This window comes from Camelina sativa, chromosome 11, assembly GCF_000633955.1.
Source record: "Camelina sativa cultivar DH55 chromosome 11, Cs, whole genome shotgun sequence".
NCBI classification, from domain to species: Eukaryota; Viridiplantae; Streptophyta; class Magnoliopsida; order Brassicales; family Brassicaceae; genus Camelina; species Camelina sativa.
In genome coordinates, this window is record NC_025695.1 from 42578110 (window position 1) to 42597916 (window position 19807).

Genomic DNA, 19807 nt, shown 5'->3' on the forward strand with positions numbered 1-19807 from the left:
ACCCAGTTCGCGCAGCACCGAGAATATCTCTTCCGCATAAAGCATGAGGTATGGCAGCTCTCTGTACATCAGTCATATCAGCGTACTTCGCCTCTTTCAACCCTCTTTTCGTTTTATCCGATATCGGCAACTGAGTAAACTTCCTTACGCCTGCGTAACGCGAGAATACGGTGCCGTTTTTGCCGTCTTCGAACTTTCCGATCTTGGCGTCTTTAGGAAGAGGACCAAATGAAAGTGGATTGGATCCTGAATCAGGTTTCTGGGATTCGATCCACTGGTTCAGAAGATTGATCTCCTCGACTTCATTGCGACGCATCTCCTTCTTCATTCCCCTGGTCTTCTTAGGTCTTCCCATCTTGACACAAAACTAGAGATCCAGAGAAGTAAAAGCTAACGATTTGAGAAAGCTCGAATTTGCGGGAGGTATGAAAAAATTAGGGTTTTACGATTTGACAGAGAATCACAAGAAGAAGACGTTGTTGCAGCCAATTCAAGGGTTTAACGATGACGATGTCACTTTTTTTTTCGACTAAAAAAAAATTAGGCCCAATAAGGACTAGTTTAGGCCCAATAAATAGGCATTTTCATTACATGTTTTCCATTAAGTTATACACCCTCCATTTCAAAATATAAGATGTTTTAAAGAAGTTTTTTGTTTCAGAATATAAGATGTATTCAATTTTCTATGTAACTTTTAGATTAGTTTAGTATTATATATTATGCAGTATTGTTTTTGATTGGTTGAACTTGTTAAAAGTAAATATTTCTTAATCTTTGTGTTTTAGTTAAAATATCCTATATTTTGAAACACAGGAAGTATTAAAAATTAAACAAGTTTGAGAGCTAAGTATGGTGTAAATCTCAACACTAATCAGTATGACATTTTCCAGAACACATTACCATTATGCGTCTTTGCCTTTTTTTTTTATTAAGTTTTTCAAGGCTAAAGTGATGAATTTGATATGATCTTAGTTTATGCATCAAATTAGTAAGTAACTTTTACAAAAAAAAAAAAAAATGTAGTCAGTAATTGTAAAACACATGTGGTCTGGCGGTACACATATGTCAATTCAAGCGAACAAAGAAAAATGAAACTAATCTGTTAAACATTTTTTTAAGTTCTTAAGAAAAATCATAAAATAGGCTATAGTTCTTATCTAATTCGATAACGACAAAAAGATTACTCTAAACTCTTAAACTGTATATTAAGTTGATTTATCTCTTTTCGAGATTATCCCATAATTAATAATTATATAGAATAACAATACATTGGATTGTTTTTTTGGTTAGTTGTGTGCTTAGTATATTGGATCCAACAAATAAAATTAGTTAAGAGCACTTTGATAGTTGGATATCGACACGGTTTGATTCCCATTACTCGAAAACAAAGAATTTCTTTAACAAAAAAAAATAATTGTATATGCTTTGATAAAACCACATAGTTTGTACAAAAATTTGATACCATGTTGCAAAATTAAAGAGTTTAGGTGCATTCACTCTTGAGATAACATTTCTTAATTCGAAGTAATGACTAAAATTTTTAATTATAATAAGAGAATGAGTTAGCATTCCATAAATTAACAAAAATGAATTATCATATAGAAATTTACAAAAATAAATTATCCATATAAATTTTTTTACCTACAACATTAAATTATGGCGTTAAAAGAGAATGTTATAATAAATTTGGAACTAACAATGCATATAAAAAATTATAACGTATAATTAAAATGTTATCATAACACAAAATGTGTATTGCACTAAAAGAATTAGAGAAATATGTAATGAAATTTTGAATAAAAGAAAGTCAAACAGTTTTAAAATTATATATCAATAAATCATTTAACTATATTTGTTTAGGTTGTTAGTTGTTAATTAACCATAATTATATCAGAAGATATAATGGAAATGTAATGTTTTACTATTTGTATCTATGTAAGTTTTTTATTATATCATTTAAGAGTACTTAAGATATATATGTGAGCCTTTTTGTGTACTTATAATTATTTAGGGATTATATGCAATATAACTAAAACAAAACTCATTAACCATAATTATATCAGAAGATATGATGAAATGTAATGTTTTACTATATGTATAGTTGACCTTTTTTTAATTTTCAAATTATATAGGAGTTATATACTACTAAAACAAAACTCATTTAGGCCAATAATAGTTAGATAATTTTTATTCATTTGTCTCAAACTCATTAAAATCATGATAAATCATTTGGAGTTGTAGTTAGAGATGGAAAGAGTTAGGTTGGAGTTGTTGTTCTCGGTCCTCTGTTAGACAATAAAAACTTTAAAAAAAAGTAGAATTTTATATTATAAATTTATTTACCAATTTTGGTTAAATATGATTTTAGTAGCGTTGTAAATTTGCATTATTCTTGGTGCAGCACATCTCCATAAAAAAAAATATAAACAATAATATCTAAATTATAGAAGTATAAGAACTATAAATAAAAAAATTCAAAAAAAATGAACTACAAACAAAACTTATTTTTAAACTAAAAAATTCAAAAATATGAATAAGCAAATCTTTTCATAATTTAATATTTTATTACTTTTTCAATAAATTAAAACTTTTATTCCAATACCAAAAAACAAAAGAAATTAATAAATTTTATAAGTTAATTATAAGTTAATAAACTTTTTATAAGTTAATAAATTTTTACAGTCAAATGGATTTTACTGTTTCGAAACTAATTTAGGCCCAATAACAGTTATATTATACACAACACATACACCACCGGTCTGTGTGCGGATTTTGCCGATCAAATTTGTGTCAAAAGAAATTTCGAAACGAATAGATTTTGAATAATGGCAATCGCGAAGAAACTGGAAGATGAGATCTCACGCTCTTCTTCTCCTTCTTCGTCAGCGTCGATGAGCGAAGCTCTGTTAATCTCTACTATGTGCATCATCGGCTTACAAATCCATGTCCATATCCACGATGGCTCTGTTTTTTCTGGGGTTTTCTTCACCATCTCTCTTGACAACCAATTCAGTACGTTTCCTTCTGGGTTTTTGATTTCCTAATTTGTGTTTTCTGTTTTCTTGAAATCTGTGTTTTGAATTGATTCGGAATTTGTGTTTGGACGATCCCAGAGACTTGATTATTTAGTTAATTGGTAGTGTGAATCTTAAATGTGATTATTCAACTCGATTTTGTGTAGTTATATGTTTAGCATTTTTGGTCTGTTTATGAATTTTTACTGGGTTTGGATTCTGTGTGTTTTAGGCATTGTTTTGAAGAATGCGAGACTTACTAAGAAGGGAAGAAGCAAATCGAATGTAGCAAGTGGGAAGATTGTGGAGACACTTGTTATTTTGTCTTCCAATATTGTTCAAATTGTTGCAGAGGTTTGTTCTTTTTGTTTTCTATGTTAATTTGTTACTTCTATAGGGAGGTTTGCTTTCAAATACAGATTTATGAATTTTCTTATTGTTTTTTTTGTTCATAGGGAGTCTCGCTTTCGTCAAATGTTGCAGGCGAGATTGAGGGTGAAAATGTTGTCTCAGCCGTGGCAGTTTCTTCCGAGCCTCGTTCTTGTATTGCAAATAATAAGTCCATAAATGCTGGCAATAACAGAAGGGGCACTAATCGTAGAAGGTAACCTATGTAGTTGCTATAAGTTCATATTCACACAGAAAAGTTAAAAGATTAAAGATTATGGACGCATCACCACTTTATGAATCTTGTTTTGCTCCTTGCACGCTCTGTCTTTTAGTTTCGTTTTTATTTACTCTATGGCTTTGTAAATTTCCAGATGGGAGATGTGTTAATCTCTTTAACTTTTGAAACAGAAATTCCGCCAAACTTGATAATCGTTTGGAGACTAAAGCAAGAACCTTGACATCTGGGAAGCCAAATGGAACCGCAGATGCCATAAAAGAGCCAGGGAGAAGAGATCAGGTTGGTATTGCACAGGTAGCTTTGTATTGATTGTACTGTGGAATTCATTTAAATAGTTCTACTCATGTGGTGGGAACATACAAGATGATAGTGTAACCAGCCTCCATTTGGTAGAACGTAGAATTATGCACATGGTGTTCGGTTTCTGTAACGGATGACATTTAAGTAGTTGCCTTGTCTAGAGTCACTATTAAGATTCTTGTCAAGTTGTTTACTTTTGCTTTTACAGCGTGACTCCCTTTCTTAGTCATCACTCTCTTGATACTTTTTCCATTTTCCTCTTTTGCAGAACAAACATCATCCCATCTCTCTGAGCCATCAACGGTATGGTACATCAGTATACTATTTTGGTATAGAATTAGTGTCCAGTTAAAATCTTTATCTCCGTCTCGATTTTGGCAATATGTAAACAAACTTCTTTGTATGTCTCAATCTTAGCAATCTAGTTTTCTGACTACAGTAAACCTCTCTGTGTTCTGTGCTGCACTAGTTACTTTATGTTTGACCACATTTTAGAGTTTTCATATGTTATCTCATTCTTGTATATTCTTTTGCTGACAGACAGACTGGAGCCCGCATTTTGCAGCATAGTAAACAAAATACTGTACTTCATCAGAAGGATAACGTTAGTATTGCATCTAAATATATATTCTGTTTTTCAAAATAGTGCTCAGCAGCTGCTTATTATTGTATTTCCCTACTGCAGGTTGATGCCAGAAGCTCAAGTATTAACTGTGAGTTCCATTTTTTTGGAGGACTTTGTATTTTGATTAAGTAACCATGATGAATTCGTTTTTGCTTCCTTCGACAATTAAAATGTTACCTGACATGTCTATCCTCAACTATCTACGTGTTGTAATGACAGTGGACAACACGTCTGAACGTGTAAAACCGACAGAACAAGAGAAAATTATGCCGGACCTTTCTAGTAATGGTTTTCATGATGCTGCAGAAAGGCCTTCATCAACTGAAATTTCACAAAGCACAACTCCGGATGATCACTCAGAAATGACTCAGGTTTTGGTGTCATCTACAAAGAGGTTACAACCTACGCAGACAACAGACCCTGACAAAAAGGCTAAGGTTATTAAAGAATTCTTATTGATCTCTCACCTTCAGAATATTGCTAGTTGCTACTATATTCTCAAGTTAGTATGGAATGCTCGTTTCTTGGTTGTGCGGGTTGATGACTCATGCATAATTCCATCTTACTTTATTTGTTTTACTCCTTTTTTGAAATTCAGGAGTTTAAGCTGAATCCGGGAGCAAAGACTTTTTCTCCATCTCTTGCAAAACGTGTTGCATCATCAACTCATGCTGGTATGACGCCTGTTGTTGCAAATATGGGTTATGTGCCAAGTAGTACTCCTATGTTACCAGTTCCTGAAGCTGGTCGACAAGAAATTGGAATCAGCCCTTTCCTGCATCATGCACCTTCACCTCCCAAGTTTGTTCCATACACCAATCTGGCTCCTGGAAGTACTGGTGGTGGATCTCATTTTCCCCAACATGTAAGTATTCAACCAGAATTGAGTTATCTACTATTTGCTCTCTCTATCTCTTTAAATATAACATGTCTAGAGGGACATATATTCATCTACGACCTTTGTTTAGTGCTAAGTAATTAAATGGCTGTAATGCCAATAATCAGATTATGAAACAGTATCATCTTCATCACACATAAGAGATGATATTGATATAACTCGATTCTAAACAATGATTTGTTACATTTTTCTGCAGATGGTTGGACCGCCTAGTATTAATAGGGGACAGCCAAATAGATTCACCACTCAGTTCCATCCTGTTCAAGCCACACCAATGCTTGTAAATCCCAATCCTCAGGTTGTATTTCATTTACAACACTGTGTTCTCACTCCTGTTATAGAAAAATTGTTTATTGGAATTGAGTTTTAAGTGTATGAGTTTCTGAAGGCTCTTTTGCTATTGTATATTCCAGATGATGGTCGGGAGATCAGGACAGCTTATGTATATGCAACCAATTGCTCAGGTAAGAATTTAAATGATTGTTATTTTGTGAATACAGACAATTACATTAGGCTTATCTGCACACAAGAAACTCAAATCATCTTCCCTTTTATGTTCTTCTAAGGATTTGGTTCAAGGAGCACCACTTCAACCACATCCACCCTCTCGTCCTCTATTTTCTCCACAACAGCTCCAATATCCAAAGCATCAAAGTAAAACATTCTTCTCTGTCGAAGTATGGTTTCATGTTAAGACCAAAGAGTCTGTTCTCATTTTAAGAAATCAATTTTTGGCAATACAGGTGTAATCGCAACTGGTCAACCAATACAGCTATACGCTCCCCAACCATTTGCAGCCAGTGGACATCAGCCTTATACAGTCATGCCTACTGATATTCCGGTTATGCAGGCACCTTTTCCGATTAACAGAGCAATGCCAATTCCAGTTCCCAACGGTTTCTATGGCACAAAGTTTCTATAGAAAGTCCTGTTTTTTTCTTCTTTACCTTATTGTTTACCTCCCAGCTTAATAAGGCTATAATAATATAAAAGGTTTTTATCCATAGTTAGAACTTACAAATTAAAGATTCGTCTATTGTTTTGGATTTTTTGTTTTCTCAATGATATACAAATACAACTATTAGCTTAAGAAAACTGAAAGAGGAAGTAATGAGCAATTTATATGATGAATCACGGTAATTTTGCTGACATCTTTAAGCTAACAATAGTTAGATTCTGTTTTTTTCCTATTTCTGATTACAATGAGATTGAATCAGACTTTTTAAGCTCTTGCAAGAAGAAGTAATCTTTCAGAAGATCAATGGCCTTGAGAAAAATGGGTCTCTCTCACATTTTCCTGCACAGCCTAAGACAAATCAAACATGAATCACTGTAGAGAAACAGAAAAATGTAAACTTGGGATATGATTATATGTATGGTTGGGTAGTAGTACCTGAAGGAGTTCTGTCATCTGGCCTCGTCCGTAACACGGCATGGGTTTCGGCATATGTACTGGATGGACCGGGTGTATCGCCTGCAATGGCTCAATAGACAGAGCTTGCTCATCTGACTCTGGTTCAATGGACTGTGCCGTGTGATGGACTTGACCTTTATTCATCACCTGTGTGAGCAGCGTCTCAAAAGGCTTGCCGTTACTCGCTTGAGACCCCGTCTCGGTCTGCATGGGACTGTGGTGGATCGGGACACGTCCACCACCATTCTGTAGATGATGGGAAGGCTGAAGCACGACAGGAACCAAGAGATTCTTTGGCTGAATTGGAACCAATGCTCTGTTTCTAACACCACTACCACGTTTCTCCCTGAATCTGGATTTCCGACCTCGTTTAGCTGAGCCGTCATGATGCATCACATCACTGTTCCTTCTTATCATTGGCACATCAGGAGCAACATCGTTATCAACCGATACAGGATCACAATGACCAGGCTTGAACACCACACCTCTAAGCATGCTGTCTGAATTTCCAACCTTAACCGAAAGCAAAAACCCTGCATCAAACGTCGCCTCGATCACGCCAGTAATCTGTTGTCCAACCATAGCTTCATCATCATCGTGCCTCTGACGAATCTGAGTCCTGCTTAACCCTGGAGGAGTAACAAGAGGAGACCGCTCGTTAGATTCTAGCCTCAGGTGTTTCCTCGGACGACCTCGTTTCCTTTTCGCCATTAAATCTCCGGAGACAGTGTGGTTGTTCTCCTCATGCCCTTCCTTCTCCATCTCTTTGAGAAGCTTCGATTTTGCAGTAACTAGTGTTAGTTAATAAAACGCTCTCAGTGTAATTCCTCTGAGACAATAATAAAAGATACAATACAAGAGAGATCATCATCACACAAAACTAAAACAATATCAAAAATGTGAAGTTTTAACTGAAACAGCAAACACAAACACAAACACTAAAAAAAAAACTATTTTTTTCGGTTTTTCTTAATTAACATTCACAAATTAAGTGTAAATTATACACATTTCTAACTAAAAACTAGGGATTTAAAAGGAGATAAGATCCAGTAATCCAAACGAACATGCAACCATTTCTAAACCCTTAAATCAGGGACTCCTAACTACAAATCATCTCAAAAAAATCAAACCACTAATCAACCAACAACAGACACACACAGAGACGGAAGTAACAAAATAAGAAAATTTCAGAGTAACCCTAGAATCAAAATCAAAATAAGAACACTAAAAACAAAAAGTCTCGGATTTCAAAAAGAAAAAAAATCGAGTGAAGAAGAAGCACAAAGTATTAATATTATTACCCGAAATGAACAAAACAAAAGAAACGAAGCAGAGAGACAAAAGCTTTCAACTTTGTCCGTCAATTTCTGTGTAAAAGAAACAGACATAGAAGACAGAGATAAATTTTACAGACATACCTGCGATTTTTCTTCTCCTCTTTCTTCAGCTTTTTTTTTTTTTTCAAGTCTTGTGGCAATTACAACGTTAGTCAAACAAGGGAGAGGCTAAATGCGAAAAAGACAAAAAAATCACACATTTGAGGGCAACCAAATTAACAAAAAAAAAACAAAGGGCCCGAAATTTTAATTACTACAGCAAACCAAAAAAAAAAATTGTGGATTTGGTGCAAATCCTCTGTTGTTTAATTTTTTGGTTTGGGCTTTTAGTTCTTACTTTTTTAGATCTTTGTTAATAAGATAGCACTTCTCTTCGTAAAATAAAAGGTCACGTGACAATCACGTGGAGTGTATGCTCTGCTTATCTTAGATCTTCTATGTAATCAATCAATATAATTGATTGTCAAAAAAAAAAATCAATATAATTGTGCGATTTGATTGATAATTTTATCAAACTGTTTGATTAAACCCCCATTAAACTGATGCTCTCGTGCATACATTTTTAACCATACAATAAATTAGATTGTTTCTAAAACGTATTTGCTTTTTCTAACCAACGTGGACGACACTTATAATTTTCATCCGAGTTGTTTGTTACTGATCAATAGAAGCCGTGGACGCTTTACCTTTTTCCATGTTTGAGCTTCTGGATTCATCAGATTACTTTTGACTTCTACTTCGGATGTTCAACTTTCGTGTTGTTTCACAATCTTCTTATCTTTTTCTAATAGCAAAGTAAAGAAAGGAAGAGATGAAGATATAAGAAGAATCGAAATACTTATCATTGCAAAATATCAAATTATCCCCACACCTTTAAAAAAGGCAAAACCAACAAATCACCCCTTAAACACGCCTCCTAATGATGATGTTCACACAAGACGACACCAATTTATTCGCATAAAATAGATAGGATTAAAACAAGAAACGATCCAAAGTGTTTTTAGAAACCGTGGATCTTGATGTGATCCTTCTTAGCAATCCCAGTCTGGACCAAGAACTGAGACACTTTCTTCCTCTGATCACCTTGAAGCTGGATGATCTTGCCTAGCTCCTTGTCCTGCACAACGTTCCCGTTGCAGCAGAAGTCTTTCTTGAGATCCTTGAGTATCCTCTCGTAGCTGTACTCTTTCTTAAGCCCTTGAACAGTCGTCAAGCTCTTTTTCCCATTCCTCTGCTGGATTCGGATGTGAATGTAATCTTTTGCTCCCGGTGCATCAGAATCTTTAGCCTCTGCGAATGGATCGTATGCTGATGGAACCTGGATGTCTAGCTCAACCATGTAAACTTGGTTACTTGGAACTACGAAACTGCTCTTAATTAAGCTCTGTTTGATTCTCTCTTTCTCTGCAAACAAATAACCAAGCAAACCAAGTTTAGCGACTACAATCAACAATAAACAATCCGGAAAAGAACATAACTATCAAAATCCAAGAACCAAGTCTAGTCTTTATCAAGAATAGAGCACGACTTAAAACAAGATTACCACCAAATCGAACATATATATATATGACTGGATCCTCATAAGATATGAGATCTATGATCCTAGTAGATCAATTACATGATCACGACCCTATTGGAATCTAACATCAACCCAAAATATTACCAACGGAGATACTCAAAATTGAAACAAATTAAAGGAGCAAAAAACCTAGTCCCCATAGAGATCAGACTTCTCAAAACCCTAAAAAAAAATTCATGTTGAATACGAGAGTAACGCTAATCATGTTGAAGATCAATCAATCAAACAAAGAACACACCAACAGAAAGATCAATCTAGAACGATTCTACGGAAATAAAAAAGAAAAGAAAAAAGAGATCGTTACCTGAAGGTGGTTGTTGTTGGGGACGAAGAAGACGATTGAGTCTTTTGGGAGATTTGGGTTTTTTCCAAATTGATGAAGAAGAAAGCTTAAAGGAAGGTTTTGTATTTATAAGCCTTTTTTTTTTTTTTAACCTTTTCCTTTTTTATGGCGGTCTAATCTTAGCCGTAGATCTGTAATTTTAATAGACACGTGTATGGATAACTACGAATTAGCGACCCAAGTGGGGGTTTTGAATAATTGTTTTGAGAAGCAGAGAATAATTCACTTTCTCATTTGCGTCCATTGTACGCGCAACTCTCGAATCCGTGTAGGCCCATTAAGAATCATTTATTGAAAAAAGACAAAACAAAAACAATAAGAACCACAAGTGGGGTCCAAACGTTTCCAACACTTGCTCGAAGAATCTCGAAAAAGTCAATAGCTTCATAAATATGACTTCGTATTTATTCGATATCTGTGGTTGTCTGACTAAAGAAGAGACCGTATTATTGCAAATTGATACTCGGAGTTGAAAACGTTTTGACATATAGTGGAGAGAGCCGACGAATCAAACCACTCACTCATTGCTCAAACTTCTAATGATATACGAAAGCATGCCGCCATGATTATGGTATGCCAGTTCCACCTGATTCAACTCCATCAACCAAAGTCAGACCATTAAGATAAATCAAAATCTATACAAACCATTTGTGGATTTACCTCTGTGTCTAACCGCAAAGTGCAGATAAAAAATTTAGCAGTGTCAGTGGTGACAGTTATGTCCTGGCCTGTTTTCATCTCATTGACATTGCTTGGAAGGTGGATTGTGTAGCGTTCATGGCCAGTCAGTTCTAGTGTTTCTGCATCCTCACCGGACTTGAAACACAGAGGAACGATGCCTATACTAACCAAGTTACTGCGGTGGACTCTGTTAAAGCTCTTGGCAATGATAGCTTTCACTCCCTAATAATTTATGTTAAAATCTCAAAGTTACATTGAACGTAGCTCTAAGCGTTGAAAGCCTGTTAAAGTATGATATTAATAACAAATATCACGTATGCATATGCTAATTACCAGAAGCATTGGACCCTTTGCAGCCCAATCCCGGGAGCTACCAATTCCATACTCTGCACCAGCTAGTATGATCGTGTCTTGTCCAGCGGTTTTGTATCTCTGCACATGTATTCAAATGAACATAAAGTGATGGCTTAAGTTTTCTTGAAGTTTGTAATACATATCTTACTCACACTTGCTGCATCATAAACGCTAAGTTTCTCTCCGGTAGGAATGTGAATTGTCTTGGTGCCAACTTCTCCATTTAAGAGCTTGTTAACAATACGCGTACTGGAAAAGGTGCCGCGTGTCATCACTTCATGGTTTCCTCGACGACTTCCATATGACTTGAAATCATACTTACTCATGGAATACCGGTCTATAAGAAATTTTGCAGCAGGACTACCCTCGTGGATAGTTCCTGCTGAGGAAATGTGGTCTGTGGTTATGTTGTCTCCAAAGTTCATTAAGCAATAAGCATCCTTCACTTCACGTGGACCAGGTGGCTTTGTGGTTAGGTTCTTGAAAAAAGGAGGTTCATGAATGTATGTTGAGTTCGGATCCCACGAATAGAGTGCTGAGCTTAGTGACACAGAATTTCTCTTTGTCATTGTCTCATAAGTGCTCCTGAACATGCTTTGTAACTCCCTATTTTGAAAAGCCTATTCAAAAGTACCATTTAAAAAAAACAAGACAAAGAGCGTTAAAAGAAACCATAGAGAAAACTATGAAGTTACTCTATTTACCTGAGTAACTTCTTCATTGCTTGGCCATATGTCCCTTAAGTATACATTTTGTCCATCGTTGTTTGTTCCCATTGGCTCTTTCTCAAAGTCAATGTCAACCTGTATACATCAAAGATTAAAAAGAAAAGAACCAAGGTCGAGACAAATCAATACATTGGATAAATTTCAAAAAATAAAAATTGCTTCATGAGATTTTATTTTCAGTGAGATGACTAAGTACAAACCGTTCCAGAAAGAGCGTAAGCAACAACTAGTTGTGGTGAAGTAAGATATTTCGCTCTAGCAAATGGATTACGACGATAAAGGCTTCTGCTAGAGAGCACAGCAGCCGCAATTATATCTGTGGTAGGAATGAGAACAGAGGAAGCCAGTCAAGTTGAGGTTCACCGACAATTGTTGTTTGCAAAAGAAACAAACTGGAGAGCATTGTGCATCGAACACAAGGATGATGTTCAAGAAGATTCTCAAATCTTATAAACTGTGAAATACAATGGACAGTAATATGGTTTTGTATAGAGCTTCGTAAAGGAAATAGTTAGTTATTTGTCGTAAAGGAGAAACTCGCTACCATTTTCTGAAATAGCAGATCCAATTGGCTCATCAAGTAAGTCATCAGAACCCCAAATGCTTGTACAGACGCCATAGCCGACAACGTTGAATCCTTGTTTCGCTAAGTACTTTTTAAGCCCACTGCATAGAAGTTAAACAAGTAAATTAAGGATGACACCAAAGATCCAATAGATTATACAACATAATCTTAAGTGACCCCAATATACCTTTGAAGCAAGCATTCCTCGACTAATCCAGAAACAGAAGTTACAGTTGTCCTAATCCATGGTTTTACCTATAATTACCGAGCCATTATGTNTGAACATGCTTTGTAACTCCCTATTTTGAAAAGCCTATTCAAAAGTACCATTTAAAAAAAACAAGACAAAGAGCGTTAAAAGAAACCATAGAGAAAACTATGAAGTTACTCTATTTACCTGAGTAACTTCTTCATTGCTTGGCCATATGTCCCTTAAGTATACATTTTGTCCATCGTTGTTTGTTCCCATTGGCTCTTTCTCAAAGTCAATGTCAACCTGTATACATCAAAGATTAAAAAGAAAAGAACCAAGGTCGAGACAAATCAATACATTGGATAAATTTCAAAAAATAAAAATTGCTTCATGAGATTTTATTTTCAGTGAGATGACTAAGTACAAACCGTTCCAGAAAGAGCGTAAGCAACAACTAGTTGTGGTGAAGTAAGATATTTCGCTCTAGCAAATGGATTACGACGATAAAGGCTTCTGCTAGAGAGCACAGCAGCCGCAATTATATCTGTGGTAGGAATGAGAACAGAGGAAGCCAGTAAAGTTGAGGTTCACCGACAATTGTTGTTTGCAAAAGAAACAAACTGGAGAGCATTGTGCATCGAACACAAGGATGATGTTCAAGAAGATTCTCAAATCTTATAAACTGTGAAATACAATGGACAGTAATATGTTTTTGTATAGAGCTTCGTAAAGGAAATAGTTAGTTATTTGTCGTAAAGGAGAAACTCGCTACCATTTTCTGAAATAGCAGATCCAATTGGCTCATCAAGTAAGTCATCAGAACCCCAAATGCTTGTACAGACGCCATAGCCGACAACGTTGAATCCTTGTTTCGCTAAGTACTTTTTAAGCCCACTGCATAGAAGTTAAACAAGTAAATTAAGGATGACACCAAAGATCCAATAGATTATACAACATAATCTTAAGTGACCCCAATATACCTTTGAAGCAAGCATTCCTCGACTAATCCAGAAACAGAAGTTACAGTTGTCCTAATCCATGGTTTTACCTATAATTACCGAGCCATTATGTGACTCGAATAACCTTATCCAGATGACCAAATTCAAAAGCAGAGGGAGAAACTCACTTTTAGGCCAAGGTCATAAGCCTTTTTAGCGACAAGTGCAGCACCGACCATGTCATTAGGGCTTGATATGGCACAATCACTTGTAATGGTCGCAACAACAACACTACCATGTTTAAGCTCAGCAGGTTGTCCGTGATATGAGAACTTCACAATTATGTCTTGTTGTTCTTTTGGGACTGCAAACCCCTTGTAAAAAATAAGGAGACCATGCCACAAAAAATTATTCAAACAAAATAACTTCTTTGATTCGTTATAATAAGAAGACTCAGTTTGTATCTTACCTTTATTCCAAGAGGATTGTCAAGGCATGCTTTCCAGTCAACCTTCATGCCCCTCAAGAAAATTTGGTCGCAAGGCCTGTATAACAAACACACAAAAAAAGTAAAGACGTTAGTGTTAAGATGTAAGGACTTACAGTGAGGTGATGATTTATAGAAGTAAAAACATATACCGTTTTGGACCAGAAATACATGGTTCAACATCTCCCAAATCTAAATGCAGAGAGGATGTATATGCTCTTTCTTCATGGGGCTGCAAGACCAGTACATTTAGGTTTGAGAACATTGACTAAAATGAAAGTACCTATAATGAACCGAAAAACTTATATATTTTACCTCATTGTAGTCAACAAACATCTTGTTTGCGCGCAAGTATGATTCAATCATTGTCACCTAAATGAGCACCACAAGGTAGATATATACAAACCAGCAGAAGCACAAAATGTAGATACGACATAGGTCAGGAGAAATAAGGTAGTAAATGGTTATGCAGACTGAAGGACCTAATGAAACTACATAACTTACTAAAACACAACTTACAGTTTCATTGCTCCTTCCCTTCAATATGAGGTACCCCAGTGTAATATGGTCAACAGGGAAGAAACTCATTGTTGCCTCATATTCCGCGGACATGTTTGCAATCGCGGCTCTATCATTCAATGACAGCCTACTCATCCCCTCTCCTTCATATTGGAAAGATAAGACGAATTATGTACACAGGAAACTTAAGTACACTATCCAAAATTTCAAAGATTACATATATGTTAAACTCACCATAAAACTCAACAATATTGCCAAAAACACCATGCTTCCTTAACATTTTAGTCACGGTTGGAACCAAATCAGTAATAGTAACCCCAACCCGCAACCTTCCAGCCAGCTTAAATCCAATCACACTAGGTAGCACCACGCTAATGGGCTGTCAGTTATTTAAGTATCAAACCAGGGTAAAATCAATATTTACCATATGCATTTACTGCAAAAATGTACCCCCACCTGACCAAGTATTGCTGCTTCTACCTCAATTCTTCCTACTTCCAACCCAGCAACTCCTAACCCACCAATCATTGTTGTGTTGAAATATGTACCAACAACACTGTCAGGGTAGAGAAATCCATCCGAGTTGAAAACAACACGTCCAAGGTACTCTAAGTCTACCTGCAGGTTGAAAATAGAAATATCATAACACATTAACATTATCCAAATTCCAGACTAAAATAACAGCAACATTATGTACCTGATGAACCATACCAGACCCGGGAGAAGCCATCGCCATGTTGTAAAAGGCTGATGATCCCCACTTAAGGAACATAAACCTTTCGGCATTCCTGTCAGATTCAAGCTGCATACCTTTCCGCAGGTCTCTTTCTTGTCTTGCACCATGAACTTGGACTGAGTGATCAAACACAATATCAACAGGAACCTGTAGGCAGAAATGAACTGAAAATGATGAGATTTACGATGGAAACTGATGTAGATTCGACACAAAGTGATGGAAACAGTTCACTAACCCGTGGATTAATCTTGTTAGGATCACTACCAAGATTTTTTATGGCATTTCTCATAGCAGCAAGATCAACTATAACTGGTACTCCTGTAAAGTCCTGGCCAAGAAAATGTACTATTAAGTAATGTAAATGAACAAAGTTTCACAAATTAAGAGAATGAGAAATAATACCAATACCTGTAGAATAACACGGGCAGGTTTGAAGGGGATCTCAGATTTATTAACAGATGTATTCTCCCAATCCATTATTTTCTCAACATCATCCTTTGTGATGTGAAAGCTGTCACAATTACGAATAGCTGATTCCAGTAGTATCCGGACAGAGTATGGTAACCTGTCTGCAGCATTTAGATATAAAGGTTAAGGAGAAAAAGCATGAAAACAAACAGATTTGAGATAACAACAAATGCTTCTTGAGTAACTCTACCGATTCTTGGATCATTTAAAGCTGGTAAAGAGTAGAACTTTCCGTATTCTCCACCATCAGGCTTGTGAAGCGTTGTTAAGATATCCTTGTAGGCATGTTCAGAAGCTAAAATTTCCATAGCAAAAGAGTGATACAAAGTAATCAAATCAGGTACATCACATGAGCTTGCTTCTATTTTCTTATTTGTTGAACAAATAAAACTGAGGATACTTCAACCAAATATAAGTGAATCCGTGAATGCCAAACATGAATAATAAATTAGACAAGTTAAGAAATATTCATGTAAAAGCAAGCTAAGAAAAATGAACTTTATAAACAAAGATAACCATTAAGTATTACCAATGCTAGCGAATTTCCGTTCAAATTTCTTTAATCTCGGAGCAGCAATCCTGGTTTGAGCCTGGAGGCTCGCAGGCAACCGCCAGTTAGCGCCGTGACTCCACCGCGTGGCAGCGGAGCACACTCGAAACAAGCGGAAAGCCAACAAGAACTTCACAGATAGGTTTGAGTTACTAAGACGCGGTGCAGACAAGGTTGGTGTCGAGACAGAGGAGATTCTCGACAGGGAAGAAGCAAATTGCATGCCAGAAGAAGAGTATGTGTACATGGCGAAAAATCAAAACTGCATCGGTGATCAGAAAATTCCAAAATGAGGAGAAGTTGGATCAATCGAAAGCCTAAAACATGGTTGAAGGAAGACACAGAGAAAGTCATCAAGCTTGTGTTATTTTTCTCTACCAAGAAAGAAAAACAGATTTACAAATTGAGGACGCCACGTCTGGCGAGAGAACGTTCCGTTTTTGACCGTTGACAAATGGATTAACGGTACTTGTTCGTATAAAATGATGGATATGTTTCACAGCCAATTTCAATTTTGTATCTTTAGGGTCTTCACTCCTCAGTAACCGTAACTGTCTAAGGTTCATGTTACTTGACACAGTAGCTGAGTCTCGTGAGTATGCAAGCTGCAAAAAATAGAATCTAAGAAGATTGAACCAAGAAGGAATCGAGTCAGTTCGATTCACTTGCCTCTTATGGTTTCACACCTTCTAGCATTGACATAAAAAGAGGGATATCAATTGATTTAGACCATGAATCAGCAGATAATGACGTCTTAAGTCAACAATTCTCATTTGAAGATATATCTAAATACTATAACAAGCTTTAAAAGCATCAAAAAAGTGAACAAGAGAAACGAAGTTGCTATAAGGCTTTCTTGTCAACCTTAGGGTAAAAACATGCCAAAGCTTTAGTTTAAAGGACTCTCAACAGTCAACATTACCTTTTACACAGCAAAGGGAAACAACAGGTGAACCACTGAAAGCAATAGGTTTGGATTCGAAGGCCACCAATCCAATTCCTGTCGGATTAAAGCTGCATCATAAATTTGGACAGAGTGATCAAAGGCAAAACTAACAGGTTTCTGTATGCAGAAAATTAGGAGTATTATAGCCAATTGCGAAAAGACTCGTCACATCACAACAGCATAGTGATGAAGTCAGTTTTGTAAACCAGTGGATCACCCCCAAGACTCTTCACAGCATCCCTCATGGGAGTGATCCAGTACTGGTTTACAAAATTGACTTCATCACTATGCCGTTGTGATGATGGGAGTGATCAAATTTCGCAAGTACTCCAGCCATGAACCCAAAAAAACCGAAAGCAAGAGAAGGTACTATTCAGAACATCCCAAAAAAAGGTAAAACAAAAGTTAGCATAAAGACGAAAAAGAAAGGACTCTACCAGTCTTTCAAATAATCATTGGCATCTTTGAATGGGATCTCAACTTTCGTAAGGCAATCATCAACATACCAATCCAAAACACAAAGACCATTGCTCTGATGAATCTGCGAAAAGCTGAGGACGAACGACGAAGCAGAGGAAACAATTTCTTATTTAGGAACTTACAGCTTATATACTCAAAGGGGACACACACATTATTTTGTTCCCATCCAGATGGGTGTAAAAGGATACACACTACTTTTTACATAAAACGGCGATGAAACTACCAAATTGGAAATATATATAAGTTGAGCGCATCTCTGATCTCTACTGAGGATTTGGGGGACGACTGTTAGCAGCAGAGACTCTAGAACCCCACTCCAGAAGCTCCTTGCTTGTATCATCTTTGTGCACTATCACTTCAATGAAACAGAAGCTCTCTTTTTCCTCATTCGTTGCCGTCTTGATTGCTTTCACTAGCTCCTCTTCGCATCTCACTTTGGCAGTCCAGCATTTGCCTTCTCCATTGTGTATAGCATCAACAAAAGCTGTGTAGTTCCAGTTCTTTATGACATTGTAAGGACCATCGTGAATCTCCACTTCAATTGTGTAGCCTCCGTTGTTGATTAGGAAGATTATGGTCTTTTGCCCACACCGTATCATTGTAGATACATCCTGCGCCGTTACCTGGAAACTACCATCTCCAATACAAGCAATGACACGCTTGTTTGGCATAGCTTGAGCATAGCCAAGAGTAGCACCTACTGACCAACCAATTGATCCGTACTGCATCTGGAATTCGTAACCGCATCCTTCAGGGAGCTTCAGCTTCTGACAATTGAACCAAGAATCTCCTGTCTCAGCAAGCACAGCAGATTCAGAAGAGAGCATATTCTGAATATGTTGGAACAGCACATTAACCCTCAAAGGCTCATTCAGGTTATCTCTCAAAGGCTTTCCTTCTGGGACAAAGATCCTATGGTAATTCTCATAGGAAGTGTTGTTGTGCTTAATCCGTTTCGCCAGTTTACTAAGAAACTCCTTCATAAGAACACACCCAAACGCAGGTCCATTACCAATAGTAACCCGATCAGGCTGCACGATGATCGCCTTCTCTTTCTTGAGAAGCAAAGAGTACCCAACAGAGCTGTAATCGTTAAAAATCGGACCAGCAAACAAGTAAGCATCCGCAGATTCAACAATTTCAGCACAGAAAGCTGTACTCACAGCTCCCCAATACGTCCCTATAAAATGCGTGTGGTGCTCAGGTATTTGTCCTTTAGCAGAAGGCATCACAGCAACACCATAACCAGAAGCATCAGCAAGCTCAACAAAAGCATCCGCAGCTTTCGCAACCCGCAGTTTCGGCCCACCAACAAGAACCGGCTTCACAGCTTTGTTCAAGAACTCAGCCGCTGCTTCCACCGCCGCATCTAGACCAATATGGTTACTAACCCTAGGCGGAAGCATGAACGGAACAGGATGACGACTAAACGTCGGAAGAGGAATCGCCGGGAGATTACAGCTGATACTAATATAAACAGGTTTGCTTTCTTTCAAAGCGGTGGAAATCGCAGTATCGATGAGTTCATGAGCCTCTTCTAAGTTATTAATCACAGCTTGATAAGAAGTAACAGCTTGAAAACACCTAAGCTCTTGAGTGAAATCAGGCAAACCAATCGTATGATGAAGAATCCTATTGGTACCGTAATCGTTCGAGTTCGGACCACCGACGATGCAAATCAGAGGCAGATTCTCACTATTAGCACCGGCGATCGCGTTCAAGACGCTTAATCCACCTACGGTGAAGGTAACGACACACGCACCGACTCCGCGAGATCTGGCGTAACCGTCGGCAGCGTATCCTGCGTTGAGCTCGTTGCAGCAACCGATCAGCTTGAGGCCTGGTTCAGCCATGAGGTGATCGAGAAGCGTTAAGTTGAAATCTCCAGGAACGGAGAAGACGTCGGTGACTCCGATCTCGACTAAACGTCTGGCTAAGTAACGGCCAAGAGTCGCGTCGCAGGGGCTGATTGATGTGGAGTGAAGTGGACTCGAGTTTTGAACGGTGGAAACGCCGCCGTTTGG

At 37.1% G+C, this 19807-nt stretch overlaps 5 protein-coding genes across 10 annotated transcripts in view; 1 reads left to right on the forward strand and 4 right to left on the reverse strand.

Annotated features, from left to right (window-relative positions):
- LOC104726023 lies at positions 2826–6596 on the forward strand. 2 transcript variants are annotated; one of them, XM_010444779.2, is made up of 13 exons: positions 2826–3012; positions 3247–3368; positions 3470–3618; positions 3813–3936; positions 4211–4245; positions 4483–4546; positions 4628–4655; positions 4787–5004; positions 5166–5432; positions 5662–5763; positions 5879–5929; positions 6032–6119; positions 6209–6596. In XM_010444779.2, exons 1-13 carry the CDS (start codon positions 2826–2828, stop codon positions 6385–6387), a joined length of 1614 nt encoding a protein of 537 aa, XP_010443081.1. In that variant the 3' UTR covers positions 6388–6596. The 2 variants fall into 2 exon arrangements, with proteins under 2 accessions (XP_010443081.1, XP_010443082.1); XM_010444780.2 differs by having other exon boundaries at positions 3813–3921; positions 6209–6387.
- Positions 6566–8987, reverse strand: LOC104726021. Of its 5 annotated transcripts, none has more exons than XM_010444773.2 (4): positions 8903–8987; positions 8298–8384; positions 6859–7653; positions 6566–6762 (listed from the first exon to the last, which is right to left on the reverse strand). In XM_010444773.2, the coding sequence occupies exons 1-4, from the start codon at positions 8930–8932 to the stop codon at positions 6724–6726; spliced, it is 951 nt and encodes a 316-aa protein (XP_010443075.1). In that variant the 5' UTR covers positions 8933–8987; the 3' UTR covers positions 6566–6723. The 5 variants fall into 5 exon arrangements, with proteins under 5 accessions (XP_010443075.1, XP_010443074.1, XP_010443078.1 ...); XM_010444772.2 differs by having other exon boundaries at positions 6568–6771; XM_010444776.2 differs by lacking the exon at positions 8903–8987 and having other exon boundaries at positions 6568–6771; positions 6859–7670; positions 8298–8436.
- LOC104726024 (protein translation factor SUI1 homolog) lies at positions 9037–10195 on the reverse strand. The gene is made up of 2 exons (XM_010444781.2): positions 10100–10195; positions 9037–9620 (listed from the first exon to the last, which is right to left on the reverse strand). Exon 2 carries the CDS (start codon positions 9553–9555, stop codon positions 9217–9219), a length of 339 nt encoding a protein of 112 aa, XP_010443083.1. The 5' UTR covers positions 9556–9620; positions 10100–10195; the 3' UTR covers positions 9037–9216.
- LOC104726026 (aconitate hydratase 3, mitochondrial-like) lies at positions 10101–17833 on the reverse strand. Its single transcript, XM_010444783.2, has 21 exons — positions 17741–17833; positions 16337–17371; positions 15998–16102; positions 15748–15908; positions 15575–15667; positions 15301–15486; positions 15060–15221; positions 14838–14982; positions 14604–14746; positions 14400–14456; positions 14237–14316; positions 14067–14142; positions 13786–13971; positions 13640–13707; positions 13432–13553; positions 13088–13203; positions 12864–12962; positions 11326–11793; positions 11153–11251; positions 10799–11041; positions 10101–10724 (listed from the first exon to the last, which is right to left on the reverse strand). The coding sequence occupies exons 2-21, from the start codon at positions 16602–16604 to the stop codon at positions 10656–10658; spliced, it is 2946 nt and encodes a 981-aa protein (XP_010443085.1). The 5' UTR covers positions 16605–17371; positions 17741–17833; the 3' UTR covers positions 10101–10655.
- LOC104726025 (pyruvate decarboxylase 2-like) overlaps positions 17864–19807 on the reverse strand; it is a 6821-nt gene continuing 4877 nt past the window's right edge. The window contains exon 2 of the mRNA XM_010444782.2: positions 17864–19807. Coding sequence (XP_010443084.1) covers positions 18047–19807 — 1761 coding nt within the window. The 3' untranslated portion in view covers positions 17864–18046.

What these genes read in the sequence shown, in the direction of transcription:
- LOC104726026 (XM_010444783.2), bottom strand. Translation starts at nt 16,604, where the DNA reads ATGTACACATACTCTTCTTCTGGCATGCAATTTGCTTCTTCCCTGTCG. An exon ending in GGTCTGGTATGGTTCATCAG is followed by an intron (nt 15,222 to 15,300) that starts GTACATAATGTT and finishes TTCAACCTGCAG; the next exon opens with GTAGACTTAGAGTACCTTGG. An exon ending in ATCTGCTATTTCAGAAAATG is followed by an intron (nt 13,204 to 13,431) that starts GTAGCGAGTTTC and finishes TTCCTACCACAG; the next exon opens with ATATAATTGCGGCTGCTGTG.
- LOC104726024 (XM_010444781.2), bottom strand. Translation starts at nt 9,555, where the DNA reads ATGGTTGAGCTAGACATCCAGGTTCCATCAGCATACGATCCATTCGCA.
- LOC104726021 (XM_010444772.2), bottom strand. Translation starts at nt 8,932, where the DNA reads ATGAATCCAGAAGCTCAAACATGGAAAAAG. An exon ending in AAGCTCAAACATGGAAAAAG is followed by an intron (nt 8,385 to 8,902) that starts GTAAAGCGTCCA and finishes TTTCGCATTTAG; the next exon opens with CCTCTCCCTTGTTTGACTAA. An exon ending in AGATGACAGAACTCCTTCAG is followed by an intron (nt 6,772 to 6,858) that starts GTACTACTACCC and finishes GATTTGTCTTAG; the next exon opens with GCTGTGCAGGAAAATGTGAG.
- LOC104726023 (XM_010444779.2), top strand. Translation starts at nt 2,826, where the DNA reads ATGGCAATCGCGAAGAAACTGGAAGATGAGATCTCACGCTCTTCTTCT. An exon ending in TTGTTCAAATTGTTGCAGAG is followed by an intron (nt 3,369 to 3,469) that starts GTTTGTTCTTTT and finishes TTTTGTTCATAG; the next exon opens with GGAGTCTCGCTTTCGTCAAA. An exon ending in ATATGCAACCAATTGCTCAG is followed by an intron (nt 5,930 to 6,031) that starts GTAAGAATTTAA and finishes TGTTCTTCTAAG; the next exon opens with GATTTGGTTCAAGGAGCACC.